The 16999-nt window shown below is 45.7% G+C and overlaps 1 protein-coding gene across 2 annotated transcripts in view; it reads left to right on the top strand.

The window, feature by feature from the left end:
* Positions 1 to 14991, top strand: part of LOC127007473 (histone-lysine N-methyltransferase 2B-like) — an 86871-nt gene extending 71880 nt beyond the window's left edge. For both annotated transcript variants that reach the window (XM_050878554.1, XM_050878546.1), the window contains one exon: positions 12202 to 14991. In XM_050878554.1, the coding sequence (XP_050734511.1) occupies positions 12448 to 14115 (1668 nt within the window). In that variant the 5' untranslated portion in view covers positions 12202 to 12447 and the 3' untranslated portion in view covers positions 14116 to 14991. The remainder of the gene's footprint in view (positions 1 to 12201) is intronic.
* The last annotated feature ends 2008 nt before the right edge of the window (positions 14992 to 16999 follow it).

Here is a 16999-nt window from a genome sequence, read left to right as displayed (position 1 = left end):
CCAGGAGGGAATGGCATGGCGCCCGGAGCGAGTTCATGATGCTTCACCGAGAAATTCGTCGACTAAGACCAGAAAGTTTACGGGGGCTGATGTGTTTGAAGTTCGGGCTCGTTTTGCTGTTTTTGCACAATTTTCTAGGCTCATTGGAATTCGAAGCACGAAGTCCAGCTCCCTTTTTTAACGCGATTGCCCTCCACTTAATGAAATAATTCACTTACCTCCCCAGAACGGCTCGGCACTCCGCTCCCTGACTCAGCAGTGCTTTCAGCTGGTCCATTAGCCTGTGTAATGCACGCCGGCCGGCACACACCCGGTCATCTATTTGTGTTACCAGGCTTAAGGTTACCGTTCTGTCTATCTATCTATATATCTATCTTTGTCTGTCTGTCAGTTGCTCTGTCTACTTACCTCAGGAGCTCCAAGCCATGGTTTCTTAGTGCACAGGGGATCGCTCAGGAGTGGCTGGGGGCCGGGGGTTGAATAGCCTTGGGAGAGCTTGGTAGCGAAGATGGAAGACCAGCTTCTCGTCTCGCTCGTGTCTTCCCTCATCCTTCCTGATTTGCCTTTCCATTTCCATACCCTTCTCGTCTCTCTCTCCACGTTCTCTCACCCATCCTGGTTCACCCCTCTATCTCTATTCCCATATCCTTTTCGTCTCTCTCCTCTCTCCTCTCACCCTTCCTGATTCGCCCTTCCTTCTCCACACCCCTCTTGTCTCTCTCCCTCTCACTTCGCGCTTTCTGCTTCGGCCTTCCCGTCTCCTACTCTTCTTGCAGGAGTTTAGTTTAGTTATGTATAATTTTGACGTTTATCAGAGTTTAGCTTTGTTTCTTTATTCTAAACACGATACTCTCCTGTGAATAAGTCTTGGCACCCTTTTTTTTCTCAGATGATAGGGTCGAAAACTAAGGCGGTTGATGGTTGGGTGATGGCGTGTCTCGGCTCTTTGAGACTGAGGTCGCGAGTACAAAATGGCTGAGAACCACTGATCTATATGTCTGTGTATCTATATTTATTTCTGTCTGTCAATCCGCCTGCCTGTTTTTGTGTATCGACATATCTATCTTGTTCCCTTTTTCAGTCTATATGTCTATTTCATTATCCACAAATCCACCCACCGCCATCCATCCACCCATCCATCCATCCGCCCATTCTGAGGTTCACTCACACCAAGCTCCTTCACCAGTACTGTTTTGAAGGTTGTTGTTGTTTGTTGTGTAGCCCCGCTGGAAACGGTGCCCCTTGCCAGCCTTTACCAATAGTCTAAATCAAACTAACGCGACCAGTCTTGGCGTCAAGCAAACATTATATATTATAGTCCACGTCACCTGCTTCCCCTAATGACACGTTTCAGTCAGGAGTGCGAAGATTAGTTTTTTCTTCTCACCAAGACCCTCGGAGAACACCTTGCGTCCCCTCGGCGTGTCCCTTCCTGGATTTGGGTAGATATTCACTGTGACATTAATTGACAGCCAGGAAGTGACTTGATGCCGGGAGATGAGCTTCAAACTGTGCTCTTCCCACCCCTGTGTTCTTCCCTGAGCAAGTCGGCGAGTCTGGAGCACAAACAGAAAGATTAATGCGTGGCAGCCGCTCTGTAAGGAACTGCAATTCTATTATGAAAATGTGAAACAGAGGGATAAAGAGTTTTCCTCCAGTGAGCGTTAACCTCAGTGAGATGATGTTCCCTCCTGCTGTTAGGACTGTAAGAAGGATCTGGAGTAGATTCAGCCTGTTTTGTGTGTCAGTTATGAGACGTGATAAAGCGGTGTAGCAGAAGAAAAAAGAAGTCTCATCAATATACATAAGCCTAGTTGAGTTGATGTTCCTAAGTCTCGCAGTTCAGTTACTATGTGAAGGTTTCAGACATATCACAAGTTAAATGTTTTGTGTTCCAATAAAGATGTATAAAGTTTTGTGTTCATGGCAGAACCTAAATAAATGAAAACAAGTATCACATACCACTAAGACCACCTAAGTGTGTGTTGTGCAGGTAGTATCAAAGTATTTTTTTCTGAGTGAAGTAAAACACTAACGATAAAACACACACCGTTTAATCAACTTAGCCGCCGGTTGAGGCCGCGCACTCTTAAGAGGGAAACACACGAGAGGGCGCTAGAGTTTTTTCGGCAATTTTCCACCGCTGTGCCTTTCTTTCGTGCACTTCTTGCTATTATACGTGCGCCGCCGCCACAGCTGCCGCTCCAGGCATTGGGGGAAAAGGTCTTTACACGGTAAGGGAGGAGAGGGCAAGGCTGGGTAAAGGGCTGCTTCTCGTTGTTTCCCTCTAAATGGGCCTCCACTTTCCCCTATTAAACCCATACCTCTCCGCGGAAACACGATTAATACAGGAAAAAAAAACCCCATTAAAGACCAGAAGCTTCTCTAACTTTGACTTTTTTATTTTCTTTTGCTGTCAGGGCGGAAAGTTTTGCTAATTCGGTTCTCAAAAGTGTTCAAATGTCGTTTTGCTCCCTAGTTTCTTATCTCCATTTTTTTCCTTTCCTTCTTCCTTGTTTGTTTCCTTTCTTGCTTCCTTACTTGATTCCTTTCTTCCTTGCTTGTTCGTTTCTCTTCTTGTTTTCTTGTTATTTTCTTTCTTTCTTCCTTTTTACTTTCTACCACCTATTTTTCTTCTCCTTTCTTCCCTTCTTGCTTCGATTATTCCTTACATTCATCCTTTTCCTTCTTCCTCTCTTCATCCCTTCCTTACTTTATGTCTTTCTTCTTATCTTCCTCCCATCCCCTTTCCTTCTTTTCTTCCTTTTTTTCTTCGTTTCTTATTTTCCTCCCTTCCTCCCTCCTTTCCATCCATCCTTCCTATTCTCTTTTCTCCTTCCCTTCTTCCTTTTACTGCGTACATTCTTCCTTCTCTTTTTCCCTCAAACATTTTTCTTCATTCCTTCATTCCTTCTTCCCTTTCTTGTTTCCCTCTCTTCCTCCTTTCTTTCCTTCCATCCTTCATTATTTTGTTATTTTCCTTCCCTCTTCCCCTCCATCCTTCCTATTCCTTCCTTTCTCCCTCCACCCTTCTTTCCTTCATCCAGGCATTCATTCGTTCCCTTCTCCCATTCAGTCCTTCCTTGTTTTTGTGTTCTTCCATTTCTCTGCAGCAGCCGCAAGAAGACATTCCGGCGCCGAGACGCTTGTTATCTGAGGCTACAAGGGCCAAGTCTTCGCGGCTCTTCATCAGTCGCCGGCAGGAGGTAGAGGGGGTGTTGGATGCGGCTCAGACTCGGTTCAAGGAGGCAGGAGAGGGAGGAAACTGAGGTTGTGGAGAGGATTAGAGCAGGATTCGAGAGGGACCGATAAGAAGAGATAGAGATAGATGGATAGACAGAGAGAGAGAGAGAGAGAGAGAGAGAGAGAGAGAGAGAGAGACGTACAAGGAGAGCGATAAGATGCTGAATAATTACTAACGGCTTGGATCTGAGGGGAAAGAATGTGTAAAAAAAAAAGTATGGGAACAGAGTGAGAGAAGAGGAAAGACGAGGAGAGGAAAAAGGGGAAACATAATAAAAGAAGTAGAGAGGAGATCAAAGGAAGAAGACAGTATAAGTTGAAACACAGAAATAAATGGAGGGAAAATAGAAGCAAAGCAGAGAGCGATGTATCTGTTAAATGGTGAAAAGAAAGGAAAAAATAAAGAAGTCATATAAAGAACAGGAATAATCTACCCATACAAGGACGAGCTGGAAGGAAGGAAATAGGACCCTCCGTAGAAATTCAAAGACATAGAGAAAAGTGGAAAGAAAACAGGAGTAGTGCAGAGAACGATGAGTCTTTGAAGTGGTGGGAAGAAAGGAATAAAGAAGAAATAACAGAAAATTGGAATAATCTACCTATACAAGGATGAGCTGGAAGGAAGGAAATAGGACCCTCCGTAGAAGTTTAAAAACACAGAGATACGTGGAAAGAAAACAGAAGGAATGTAGAGAACGATGAGTCTTTGAAGTGGTGGGAAGAAAGGAATAAAGAAGAAATATCAGAGAATAGGAATAATCTACCCATTTAAGGATGAGCTGTGAGGAAAGATTTAGGAGCCTCAAACTGACTCTCCAAGACTTTCAAAAGGTCAAAATAAGCCTCAATTCCTCCGCCCCTACCCTCCCAGGCTCTGCTCTTTTCCGCTATTACCCACTCCATCACTACCCTCCTTCATCGGCTTATCGATTCCTCCTCTTCCCTTCCTCTCCTCTTCCTCATGCTGCTCCTCCACCTTCTCCTCCTCCTCCTCCTCCACGTCTCCTTCCCACACGTCTTCATCATCACCTCCGTCTCACCTTCACTAACGCCATGAGTCTCCCGCATTTTCAAGATCTTTCTTTTTCTATTTTCTTTCTTCTTTCTTTTTTTCCCATGTTTTTCTTTAAATGATTTTTCTTTGTTGGTTTCTCTGCCTGTCGTTATGTCTCTCTGTCTGTGTCTGTCTGTCTCAGTGTCTGCCTGTTTGTCTGTGTGTCTATCTCTCTGATCAACTCCATCATCTTTTTTTCGCCGTGTTTCTACATCATCATTTTTTATCGTCTGGCCTTTTTTTCTTCTTCTAGTTTCAATCAGAGCTCGCCGTGAAAGCACACTGGATCTTTTGTTTTCTCGTATGCAACAGTCAAGAGGCACGATACTTATTTTCTTGCATGATAAAAGTAATGCATAACAAATAAATAACTAGACAGCTTCACAAAAAGAAAATCAAGAACTTCAATATCTTATGCCCGTGATAAAACGCAAAAAAAAAGAAAAGTTCAGGATTAAGATGGAATGAAAAATAAAATATGAACGGTTAGTTTTTCGTTCGTGAGTTCATCATTTGCAAGTCTGGGAATGAAAGAAGTGATTGATTTTCACTTTGGACACGAATTTTTTTTCCAGCGTGGAATCAAGCGGAGGAAATGTTTAATCTTACCCTTACGGAAATGATGTGATAAATTTGCTAATGGGAATGTCCGTCCCAAGAGCTTCAAATGATAAGTGTGTGTGTGTGTGTGTGTGTGTGTGTGTGTGTGTGTGTGTGTGTACGTTATATAAAGCGAAATAATTGGAAAGGAGAGAGTGATTAAGCTGTTTGGGTTGAAAAAAAAGGGGTTAGGCTTTTCTTTGAGTCCCTTTCCCTGGAGACGGCGAGCCATTCAAGGAGTTTTTATAGGAATCGGAAGGGGAAAGTACCGGAGGAGGAGTTTTAGGGGGTACTGAAGGGGGAGGAGAACGGTAAAATTGCGAGCCTTAGAGAGAGAGGGAACACACACACACACACACACACACACACACACACACACACACACACACACACACACACTCACACTTTAGTAGTCGTCAATACCTACACTCCATCGACCCACACGCACTTGCTTTGGCAAATAAAACGAAATATTTCTCAAAGTGAGCGTGGTGAGCTGCATCCAAGTGGGTCATTATTGCCTTGAAAGAGGAGGAGGAGGAGGAGGAGGAGGAGGAGGAGGAGAAGAAGTCTTTGAAAGGGGGAAGGAAAAAACGAGAAAGTGAGGAAGAAACAATAGGCATGTCTGAAAAGGCAGTGAATGTGTTTAGAGAGAGAGAGAGAGAGAGAGAGAGAGAGAGAGAGAGAGAGAACTTTTAGGTAGTGGAGATACAACTCGTTTTGCTCCCTTTGTTCTACTTCTCTCTCTCTCTCTCTCTCTCTCTCTCTCTCTCTCTCTCTCTCTCTCTCTCATTAATTATCCGTTTATTTTTCCCTCCTTCGCTTCCTTCCTTCCTCCCCTCTTTACACCTTTGTTTTTATGCTGCTTTTTTTCTTTCCTTTAATTTCTTTGTTACACTTGGTTCTGTTTTCCGTGTTCTGACCTTTGTTATTATTATTTTTTTTTTCATACCCCTTTTTTCGTTCCTTCGCTTTCTTTCGCTCAGCTCATTAATTCTTATCGACGGTCGTTTTCTTTTTGTTTTGTATCTGCTTTGCCATTTCCCGTTCTTTGTTTTATTTAATCCTTTTAGCACTTCATTAATTTGTTTACTCTCTCTCTCTCTCTCTCTCTCTCTCTCTCTCTCTCTCTCTCTCTCTCTCTCTCTCTCTCTCTCTCTCTCTCTCTCTTCATATTCGCTTTGATGGTTCCTTCTCCTTCACTTTATTTCTTCTCCTGCATTCACCTCTTCTTCCTCTTCTTCTACAACCTCTTCTTTCTTCTCCTCACACTTTTTCACTATACGCTAAATCTGTCTTGCTTTTCACCGCATTCACAAACGTATTTTATTTTTTTCCCCTTTCTGCCTCGAACCTCCATCACCACCTTCAACCACCACCACCACCACCACCACTTCAATGATTACCTAGTCTGTGGTATACCTTTCACGCCAGGCTCTGCAAAAAAACTCTCTCTCTCTCTCTCTCTCTCTCTCTCTCTCTCTCTCTCACGGTATTGCGTCGTACAGGTATTCTCTCAGACTAATTAAATTTTCCTTTCCTCTACGGGTACCTGAAAAATTGGGTCTAGGTTGTATTATTATAATTTTTTTTATTATGTTTTGTTTATTTTCTCTACAGTTGCTTGGGCTTTCACGCGTAAACACGACTCTATCTCTCTTCGTCTCCGTTTCTGTTTCCCTTTCTCTTTCTCTCTCTCGCTCGTTGTAACACCTTTCTTCTCTTTCTCTCCCTTCCTCACCTTTCCTTTGTTCTCTCACCCTTCATTCTCATTCTCTTCACTCCCGCGTTTTTCCTCTTGTCGGTTGATTCATTAAACACAACTGCCCTCTCTCTCTCTCTCTCTCTCTCTCTCTCTCTCTCTCTCTCTCTCTCTCTCTCTCTCTCTCTCTCTCTCTCTCTCTCTCTCTCTCTCTCTCTCTCTCTCTCTCTCTCTCTCTCTCTCTCTCTTTCTCTTTCTCTCTCTCTTTTACCGGTGGGACACTCAAGTAGGATTTTCTTTCGTACTTCTTGTCTCCTAAATTCGCGTGCACTGATTTATCAATTCACTCATTTTCCATCTGTTTGTTGTGGTTTTATCTCTACCTTTCAAATCTGGCCTTTCGTTCGTTCGTTCTTTCCTTCTTCCCTTTTTTTTCAAGGAGGAGGAGGAGGAAGAAGAGAAAGCAGAAGACGAGGAGAAGAAAGTGGAAAATGAAGTGGAAGAGGAAGAAGAGGAGGTATTGAAAGGAGAGAAGGAGGATGTAGAAAAGGAAAAGGAAGAAGAAGAGAAATTAAGAGAAAGAGGAGGAGGAGGAGGAGGAGATAGCAGAACTATAATCCCCGGACTTTGAAGTGGAACAGGAAGAGGAGGAGGAGTTGAAAGGAGAGAAAGAGGAAGTAGAAGAGGAAAAGGAAGAAGAGGAGAAAAAAGTAAGATGAAGAGGAGGAGGAGGAGGAGGAGGTATTGAAAGGAGAGAAGGAGGATGTAGAAAAGGAAAAGGAAGAAGAAGAGAAATTAAGAGAAAGAGGAGGAGGAGGAGGAGGAGATAGCAGAACTATAATCCCCGGACTTTGAAGTGGAACAGGAAGAGGAGGAGGAGTTGAAAGGAGAGAAAGAGGAAGTAGAAGAGGAAAAGGAAGAAGAGGAGAAAAAAGTAAGATGAAGAGGAGGAGGAGGAGGAGGAGGAGGAGATAGCAGAACTAGACTCGTAGGACTTTGCTCATAATTATACAGCGAAGAGGAATGTGTGAATGCGTTGTGGCGACTCTGAGGCCGGGAAAGACACACGGAAGGAAAATGATTCGCTTGTAGAAAGGTGAACTTGTCTTATTATTCAAAGTCTTCTGGGGGGCTCTAACTTACTCGGTTACTTTCTCTTTCCTCTCTACGTTATGTTTCCTTATTTTTTTCCACCCTTTTGTTCCTTTCTCTTTTCGCTTTCCTACTTCATCATTTCCTGTGGTATTATCTTCTTTTCCTTCTTTTTTTTCCTCTCCTCTATTATCCTATGCACCATCACCCCCTCCTCCTCCTCCTCCTCCTCCTCCTTCTTTTTCTTCTTCTTCTCCTTCTTCTTCTTCTTTCGTCTTCTTCTTCTTCTTCTCGTCCTCCCTGTTCTTGTCCTACTTTTTCTTGTTCTTCTTCTTCATCATCATCATTACCATCATCAGATCGGACTAACCCGAGTCTATGAAGATCAGTAAAGTCGCGTGTAAAATTGCAGTGCTCAAGACTCTTACGAACAGGCCAAGCTATAGTAAGACTTCACCCCTTTATTATGGGCTGAATGGAGAGAGAGAAGAAGAGAGGGAAGACTTTACAAGAGGGAGGAAGGTATAGAGGGAGGGATAGCGATTCCTATTTTAAAAAAGGGAGGTAGAGATTTCTTTCTCTCCTGAAGGTAAAGGGGATCGGCGAAGGGAGGAATAAGAAAAGAGGGAGAGGAAAATAATAACGGGAAAGTGTCACGAGGGGGGAAGGAAATCGATGAGGGGGCCAGCAGAAAGCGATATGTTTAGTGAGAGAGAGAGAGAGAGAGAGAGAGAGAGAGAGAGAGAGAGAGAGAGAGAGAGAGAGAGAGAGAGAGAGAGAGAGAGAGAGAGAGAGAGAACTGAATATACAAAAATCATTTCAGTGAATAAAAAACTCCCCCAAGCTGTTGTGTACTGTTCTTGCTCTAACAAAAAAAAAAAAAAATCACTGTGAAATTTTATTAGTATCTTTCCTAGAATATGAAATATAAAATAACTTTAATTATATTTCTTTACGTATAATTCCGATATCTTTCAAAATAGAAGGGTCTAGAAAAATGTAATCATGTTTTCTTTATTCAGTAAACGAATTTCACCAGAAAGAATAACAAAGGAATCTCTCTCACGATAACAAGAAACTGAAAAACTGAAAAAATGGCTTCAAGGTTATCTAACTCAAGAACCTTCTGTTTTCTTCAGATTTTATGGCCGAGGTGGAACGGCAGTGAAGGAGAGAACAATGGAGAAAAACAAACCAAGATTAATGGAGGTAGAGAGATTAAGGCGAGGGAAGGAAGCAGATAGGATGAGGGAATGAAGGTCAGAAGTATAAGGAGAGAGAAAAAAATACACGCAGGAATGAGATAAAAAGAGCAAGAAGGAATATAAGAAAAGAAAAGGGAACTGTGCATGGAGTGATGAGTGTGTGGAACTAATTTCGATAACTTTGTTTTGGATTTTTTGTCTTTTTTTGTACAGGAGCATTTTTTTTTAACCGGTGGCGTTAATTCTTTACCGAGAAAAATCAAAACAAAGTGCAGTGAGCGCAACTAACAAAAGAGTGCGTCAAGGGGGAGGAAAGACGTATGGAGGCAAAACAGAGCGAGAAGACGGAGAGAGAAGGATGCAGAGAATGGCAGGGGTGTTGCGCAGGAAAAGATGCTGTGAGTGAGTGCATGAGGACACAGTTCTTGAGACATTTTTAACCTCTCTTTCCTCCTTTTTCCTTCCTTGCTTCCTTCAATATTTCACTCTTCCCCGCTCCCTCCTTCCCTCCTACCCTTGCACTCTCCCTCCGTGTCTTAGTGTCCTTCAGTCTCCCCCAGGAAAGTGTAAATGCCCGAGAATGGAATCTGTGAGATGTCTTGCAGAAGTCTCGTGCGTGAGACTTGGCGCTATTTACATGGAAATTGCGTTCAGCTGCATTAGGCAAGGAAGAGCATTGGAGAGTAGGAGAAAGAGGAGGAAGAGAAGGAAGGGGGAGAAGTAGGAGAAGGAGGAGGACGAGGACGAGGAGGAGAAGGAGGAGGAGGAGGGTTTTATTTGCCTGTCGGGGGAGGGATAGACTCATTTAGGTTCTCCAGTACAAACAAGGTGAAAACAAGCTAGGTAGGAACATTTAGGGACACGTCGAAACACCCTTGGCTGTTTTCCGAACTTCTGTCTGTTGTTTTCTTTCTTTTGTCCACCTAATTTCTCTAACGCCCTATAAAGAAGGCACAGAACCCCATGCAGACCCCTTGCCACATGGTACGAAAAAAAAAAACCATTCCGTAGCTGTTTGGTTATTTTTTCTGCTTCTGTGACCTACTTCGGGTGTGAAAACTCAGAAGTTGAATGTTGAACGGCGCGATGCCTTGTGCCACACCACCTTAACAGGATTGCAGTTTTGAGCGTGCACAGGTAGGGAAGATGCTGCAGGAGGAGAGGAGGAGGAGGAGGAGGAGGAGGAGACGGAGGAGGAGGAGGAGGAAGGAAGAGGAAGGAAGAGGAAGGAAGAGGAGGAGGAGGGAACAGCAAACAGCAACAGACCTCTTGGTCCAAACTAGGCTGTTTGTTGTTGCTACCATCTACTCTAATCTACGAGTCAGAGACACAGGACAGCAAAGGTGAAGGCTCCTCCCCTTCCACCAGTCCCTCCAGCCGAAGGAAGAATACCATGTAGTATAGAAAAACTACAATGGAATTTTACATGGAGAGACGGAAGATTATACACGACAACTAAGCTAACACTACTTTCTGTTAGACCGGAGCAAAATAGCGGATGTTCGGGTTAGCTTCTAAATATTTGTCTAGTCGGTTTTTGAACGTGCAAATAGTTTCGCTTTCGACGACGTTTTGAGGCAAACCATTCTATACATTGATGGCACGGTTGAAGAAGTGTTTTGATTAATTTGAGTTGAAACGCTTCCTCGTTATTTTGTATCCATTGTTTCTTGTTATACTTGATTGAAAGACTAAAATAATCATGAACATTAACGTTATCGAATCCCTTGAAAATTGTAAACACTTTTATAAGGTCACCTCTTAGCCTGCGCTTTGATAGGCTGAATAAGTTCAGTTCTTTAAGTCTGTCTTCGTACGGTTTGTTTCGCAGTCTAGGGATCATTTTAGTATCTCGACGCTGCACCCTCTCGAGTTTATCTATATCTTTTCTGTAATTGGGAGACCAAAACTGAACGCAATAGTCAAGATGTGGGCGAACTAACGAATTGTAGTGTCAATATTACTTTTTCTGATTTGTGTTCAAATGTACGACCAATAAATCCGATCAGTTTGTTGGCAGTTTTTACTACTTCTGTGCAATGTTGACTCGGTTTAAGATCGTTCGAAATTATTACTCCAAGATCTTCTTCTTTGTTGGCTTCAGAAAGTCGCACTCCGTTAATTTGATAATGAATACGATCGTTGTTGATTCCGATATGCATAACCTTGCACTTTTCAATATTGAAATTCATTTGCCATGTTCGTGCCCAACTACTTAAACGTTCGAGATCCGCTTGGAAGTGTTCTTTATCCATTGTCGTAGTAGACTCTGCTGGCTATTTTTGTGTCGTCGGCAAATTTCGACATTTTACACGATAGCCCCTTGTCAATGTCATTTACGTACACTAAAAACAGAACAGGTCCCAACACCGACCCCTGTGGAACACCGCTTTTGACATCTCGCCAGTCAGATGATATACCATTCATAACAACTCTCTGTTTACGGTCGGTAAGCCAGTCTGAGCCCCTTATGAATTTTACTAGTTATATCGTGAGCTTGCAATTTACTAAGGAGGCGGCTGTGAGGGACTTTGTCAAATGCTTTCTGAAAGTCCAAATATACAGTGTCTACTGATTGACTTTCATCGTATACATTAAAGATGCAGTTGAAGAAATCGAGAAGGTTGGTCAAAAAGGAACGTTTTTTTCGAAAACCATGTTGCGAATCCTTAATTAGTCTGTTATCTTTAAAAAAAAAAAAAACATTTCTCCACGAATGATCGTCTCCAAAATTTTGCTTACGATTGACGTTAGACTGATCGGTCGATAATTACCTGGTTGTGACTTGTCGCCTTTTTTTAAAGATAGGAGTTACGTTAGCGAGTTTCCATTCTAGTGGTACTTTTTCTGTGTTTAGCGACTTTTAGAATATGCTCAAGAGGGGCTTGCTGATCTGATGTTTTGCTTCTTTAAGAATACGCGGGGATATTTTATCTGGGCCTGGCGTTTTGTTTAATTTAATATTATCGATAATTTGTACTATATCACTTTCTACAATGTCGCTAATACTACTCAAGGATGTGTCATCAATATATCTAGGGGCTTCCGGTTGCCATTCGGATAAGATTTCTTTTCTCTAAAAAGTGACACAGTAGGAAGAGGAGGAGGAGGAGGAGGAGGAGGAGGAGGAAAAGAAGGAGAAAGTAAAGGAGAAGGAGGAGAAGGAAGAGGAGAATAAAAGACAGTTATTTGTGCCCCAGAATAACGCTGAAAGCAAAAGTTAAGTACCTGCGATATATTTTGTAATCCTAGTCAGGGGTCGTACAACTAATTAAAACTGTGACTCAAATGTCTTAATTTTGCAGGTTTACAGATCTTTGTGTGTATGAAATTCAGTTATATCAGTGAGAAACTCCAAATCTTGGAAGTGAAAAGTGATTGGAAAATAATTGAACCAAAGTGCGCCGAGATGAGTGCCGTGGCTACGTGTGGTCGTGTTCCCAGTGAGTGTCCGATGTGAGGAGCGAGCCTCGAGTGACGGCGCGGCATGGGCGAGGCGGAGGCAGCTTTGGGTGGGGGAGTGTGATGCGCCCCTGCGCTTATGCCACGCCATGATGGCGCTCTTCGGGATGGTCTGGCTGCTCAAGGTTCGTAAACATTTACGTCACTGCGCCCACTGTCGCGCCCACTTGAGAACCTGTGCGCAGTGCCGAGCGCGGCCGTCACCTTCGCTGCCGTCCATCATTACCTCGCGAGATTCCACCAAAGAGTCATGTGCTCAGGACTCCGCCTCGCAGACCTCCCCGCCCGAACAGGATCGGGCCAAGATTTCTCTTGACTTGGTGGCTCACCGTCCAGCGTGCGAGGATGACAGCGACAGTCAGGAGGGCTCAGGCGGGGAGGGGCGCGGCCATGGGGTGGGCGAGGAGGATGCCAGCGAGGGGGAGGACAGAACCGTGGAAGAAAGGGTCGAAAACCCAGCCATGTCGGAAGCCAGTGAGAATGAAGGCAGTAGCATTTCTTTTGCTGGAAAAGTGTCCCCTGTCCTGTCCTCCCCACCCCTTCCCCCGCCCCTCAGCCCCACTCCGCCGCCCTGCGAGGGAAGCAGATCTCCTCGATGCCCCCATGACCCTGCCGTCAGCGTGGCTCAGGAGCCCTGTGAAAGTGTCTCCGGCTCCCTGGCCAGCCGCGTGTGCAGCCTCTATGGCGATGATGTGCCGCGGCGGGATGCTGCCACTGCTGAAAGGCGGCGGTCACTCTGTTCCATGAAAAGACGAAGTTTACCCGAGGTTGAAGACGAGGACGCCAAGAGCAACAATAGGACTTCCACCCTGCCCAGACAAGCCTCAACGGGCAGCGGCTACCGTTTTTGTTACACCCAAGGGCACACACATCCCCACGCTTATGTCCCCCTAGCTGGGTCTACACCTCACCTTCCACAGCACACCAGTAGCTCCCACCTCGCGTGGGACAAGCCCCCTTATTACGTACACACTAGCAAGGTTTCCACCAACACTGTAACGGTGCCTCCGCCTCTCGTAACTCAGACATCACTCACCACACCCTCACCTTACCTCCGGGAGGCCCCTGTGTTAACACTTGACCCCCGTTACCTGCCGGGAGACGTGTTGGAGGGTGCGTACGGCGGCTCGGATTCTAGTTCACAGAGCGGCTCGCGTAGCTCATACAGCGACCACAGCCTACCCCCACCTTTGCCATTTTCCGAGGGAGCTATTCACTACCTCCCCAACCCCCCGGCTGTCACCCACGCGACTCCACAGTATCACCACCAGCTGCTTCCTCCGCCGGGAAGGGTTGAGAGCAGTTACGGGAGGCGGCCAGATGTGACCAGGGCCTCGAGTCCTCAAAGCCAGCGTGTGCATTACAGAGACGGCGTGTGGTCCATCTCTACTCTCTCTGCCACCACCACGTTTCTGGGGGCAGAATACCCGAGCTATGACCCCACCACCGTGCCGGGTCGTGACCGCCGCCCCTATGCTCAAGTAGAGCCCCAGACCTTCCTGTCGCAAGGCACTCGAGGCACTCTGCCGAGGACCCACAAGTACCAAGGGTCTCCGGCACGTCACGGCCGGAGTCACTCTCGCAGCCCGAGCCATCCTCGCATCAGGCTCGACCTGCTGGAGGGAGGCAGGCCACCCCCACCCCCAGACTGGGGTGGGCAGGCCACGCCTAGGACTTCTTACTGCGCCCTGCACGGCTACAGCAAACCTAAAGGTAAGTGGTCATCATGCTCTCCTCCACCAAATATAGTTTGTTGAAGGTCACTTTCTATGTTGCATCTTTCCCTTTCGTATTTTTCTATGACGAGAGATGACTGAACCAGTTTGTATGTCTTCAGTAGGATAAATTGGGATTGTGTGTGTGTGTGTGTGTGTGTGTGTGTGTGTGTGTGTGTGTGTGTGTGTGTGTGCGCGTGTGTGTGTGTTACCTTACCCTTTATGCGTTCGTCAGTTCATGTGTATGTGTAAGATGGTCCTCATCCTTTTCCACACAATGAGTGCTGTTCCCACGCCCCTGCTGCTCATTAGCGCCTGCTTTCTTATCGTCCTTCAATAACGCTGTTGGTGAGAGTACTGTAGGTGGTGAAACATTAAATGATGCCGTTTTGGTACTCCACAATTCGGAAAGCGTGGTGCTGCCCTCGAGGACGATTCGGCGTGGTGCCGCCCTCGAGGCCCGGCCGGGATGGTGTTTTCTCCAAGCCAAGCCGTGGTGGTGCCTTCCTTGAGGCCATGCCTAGGTGGTGCAGCACCCGAGGCTCTTGGTGATGTTGCCCCCGACACTAGGCCTGGGTGGTACCGCCCCTTAGGCCAGACTGAGGTAGTACCTTTCCGAGGCCGGATCGAGGTTGTTCCATTTCCGAGGCCGGGCATGGGCGGGGTTTGCCGTCGAGATCGGATCTGGGTGGTGCCAATTTCGAGGCCGGGCCTGGGAGGAGTTTGCACCCGAGGACGTGTCGGTGTGGTGCCGCCCCGAGGACGGCCCGGAGTGCCGCCTGAGGTCGCAGTTCTACTTTAAGGCGACTCGTTACCCTGAGTCACGTGACGGCTGGCGGCGACGCGCTCCTTAGGGAAAATATTTAGGAAAGTTTTCCAAGCTAAGGCTCCTAAAATTAAATTCATAATTCACTTAGTTTCCTCCTTCTGGGTGGCAGGTAAGATATACCCAGTGCATTGGGATGTGCAGTATTTCCTGCCACATTTTATTTTTCTTGCTTAAAATTTGCCGCCCAAAATTTTCGTGAATGATGTTGTAGGAAGTGTGTCTACCGATATAATCGCAGAGTACTACAGTTCATCTGTAATTTCGCACATCTATTGGTTCCACCTATTTACCTAGTAAGCAAACTTTTTTATGTAGTTGCAACGGATACTGTCATGACTCCATTGCCTTCATCAGTCTGGGTAACATTCACGTCCTACAAGATGGTGCCTCTACAAGAGCATAGTCAGAATGTGAGGGAAATATATGATGGCTGGATATATATGCTTTCGTTGATATTATGCTTTCGGCTCACCCAATATTGCCTTCGCAGCTTGTACCAAAGGCTAAAGTAAATAAGACATACACGAATATTCGGGCATGTTCTCCAATGGAAGGAAACTCGGCAAAAATAAACAGACGCTGACACCAATTGAGACAATAAAATAGTTCGCTGTGAAATATGCGCATCGGTTTGTGTTAATATTTGAAAACAGTTTTCTGGAATTGTGCAAATATATGCATTGCATATGCCGGATAAAAAAAATAACGTTAAATGTTTTCATAGTCAACAGGTATATAATAAAAAAAAATCAATTACAGACAACATGCACAATTTTTACCATGTGCTACGTGTTATAAGCTATACGATTACACTTCCAACCTAAGCTGCTCTTACCTCGCTGCAAACTCTGAGTCTACGTGTCGTTCCGTCCCTCCGCGGCGAGCAGGAAGCGAGGACGTGAAACAGGTCGAGCTGTGAGGAGTGTTGGAGAGCTTGCTTGGGATTCAAGGTCCAGGTAGGAGGCGGTTGGCACGAGTGTTTTTTTTTTTATGTGGGTATATGTGTGTGTATGCGCGTGCGTGCGAATGCGTGCGTGCGTGTGTGTGTGTGTGTGTGTGTTTGTTTATGTGTGTGTGTGTGTGCGTACTGTGTGTGTTTGTTTGATTGTTCGTTTGTGTGTGTGTGTGTGTGTGTGTGTGTGTGTGTGTGTGTGTGTGTGAGTGTGGATGTGGGTGTGGTGTGTGTGTGTGTGTGTGTGTGTGTGTGTGTGTGCACGCGAATTTGTATACTATTCATATATATTTTTTCTTGTATATTGATGTATTTTGGCTCGTGCGCCCAACCCCCCTCCCCCCCCACACGCTCTTTTCAAAACCGAGAGGTTCTAGGTTCGATTCCCAGGCGGAATGGGGATCGGTGGTTATTCTCCTTTAATCCGTGCTCCCTGCCACCCTCCAGTGAATGGGTACCGGGTGTCAGTCAAGAGTTGTGTCTCGCCTCCCGTGTGTGTGTGTGTGTGTGTGTGTGTGTGTGTGTGTGTGTGTGTCTGTGTGTGTGTGTGTTTGTGTGTAAGCTTCCAGGCAAAATTCCCTCGCCAGAGCTCCAAATCTCATTTGTGGAAGGTACTGTCTGATGATCGCGAGTTCAGAGCATAATCTGACCATGGTGTGTGACACACGGTAAGTCATGACTCAGTAGTGGAGTCCCGTCGTCTGGGTGAACATCCGACATGGGTGTTCACAGGCCGTCCTGGTGTGGGCAGCGGGTCAATACGCCAGAGGCTGCAGCGGCAGGGGGGGGCCTCCTCCCGCGCCGAGTGGAGGGAAGACACGCGAGCCACTCCACCTCGGAGGTTGCGGGAAACACGGTTTTCTGCTGGCCCCTCCGTTGCCCCGCCCTGCAGGCTCAAAAGAGGAGATTCATGATGCTTTATACATTATCTTTGCAGAGTGTGAGTGTCTTTTCATTTCGTTTTATATCGATTTGGCGAGGCAGGTGGCGTCCTTTCTAAGGCAACCCTTTTTTTTTTTGTGGACGTTGGTGTTTCGTCGCATATCACTGGGTATCGCTCTGGAGTCTTCAAAACAGTTTGTGTTGTGCTGGCCAACGTGACCTTGTGGTCTGGAACCTAACCTCCCGCCCTCCAACAACATCAC

Source organism: Eriocheir sinensis, chromosome 3 (assembly GCF_024679095.1).
Source record: "Eriocheir sinensis breed Jianghai 21 chromosome 3, ASM2467909v1, whole genome shotgun sequence".
Taxonomy (NCBI): Eukaryota; Metazoa; Arthropoda; class Malacostraca; order Decapoda; family Varunidae; genus Eriocheir; species Eriocheir sinensis.
Note: the sequence above shows the minus strand (reverse complement) of the source record. Positions and strands in the feature narration are given on the sequence as shown.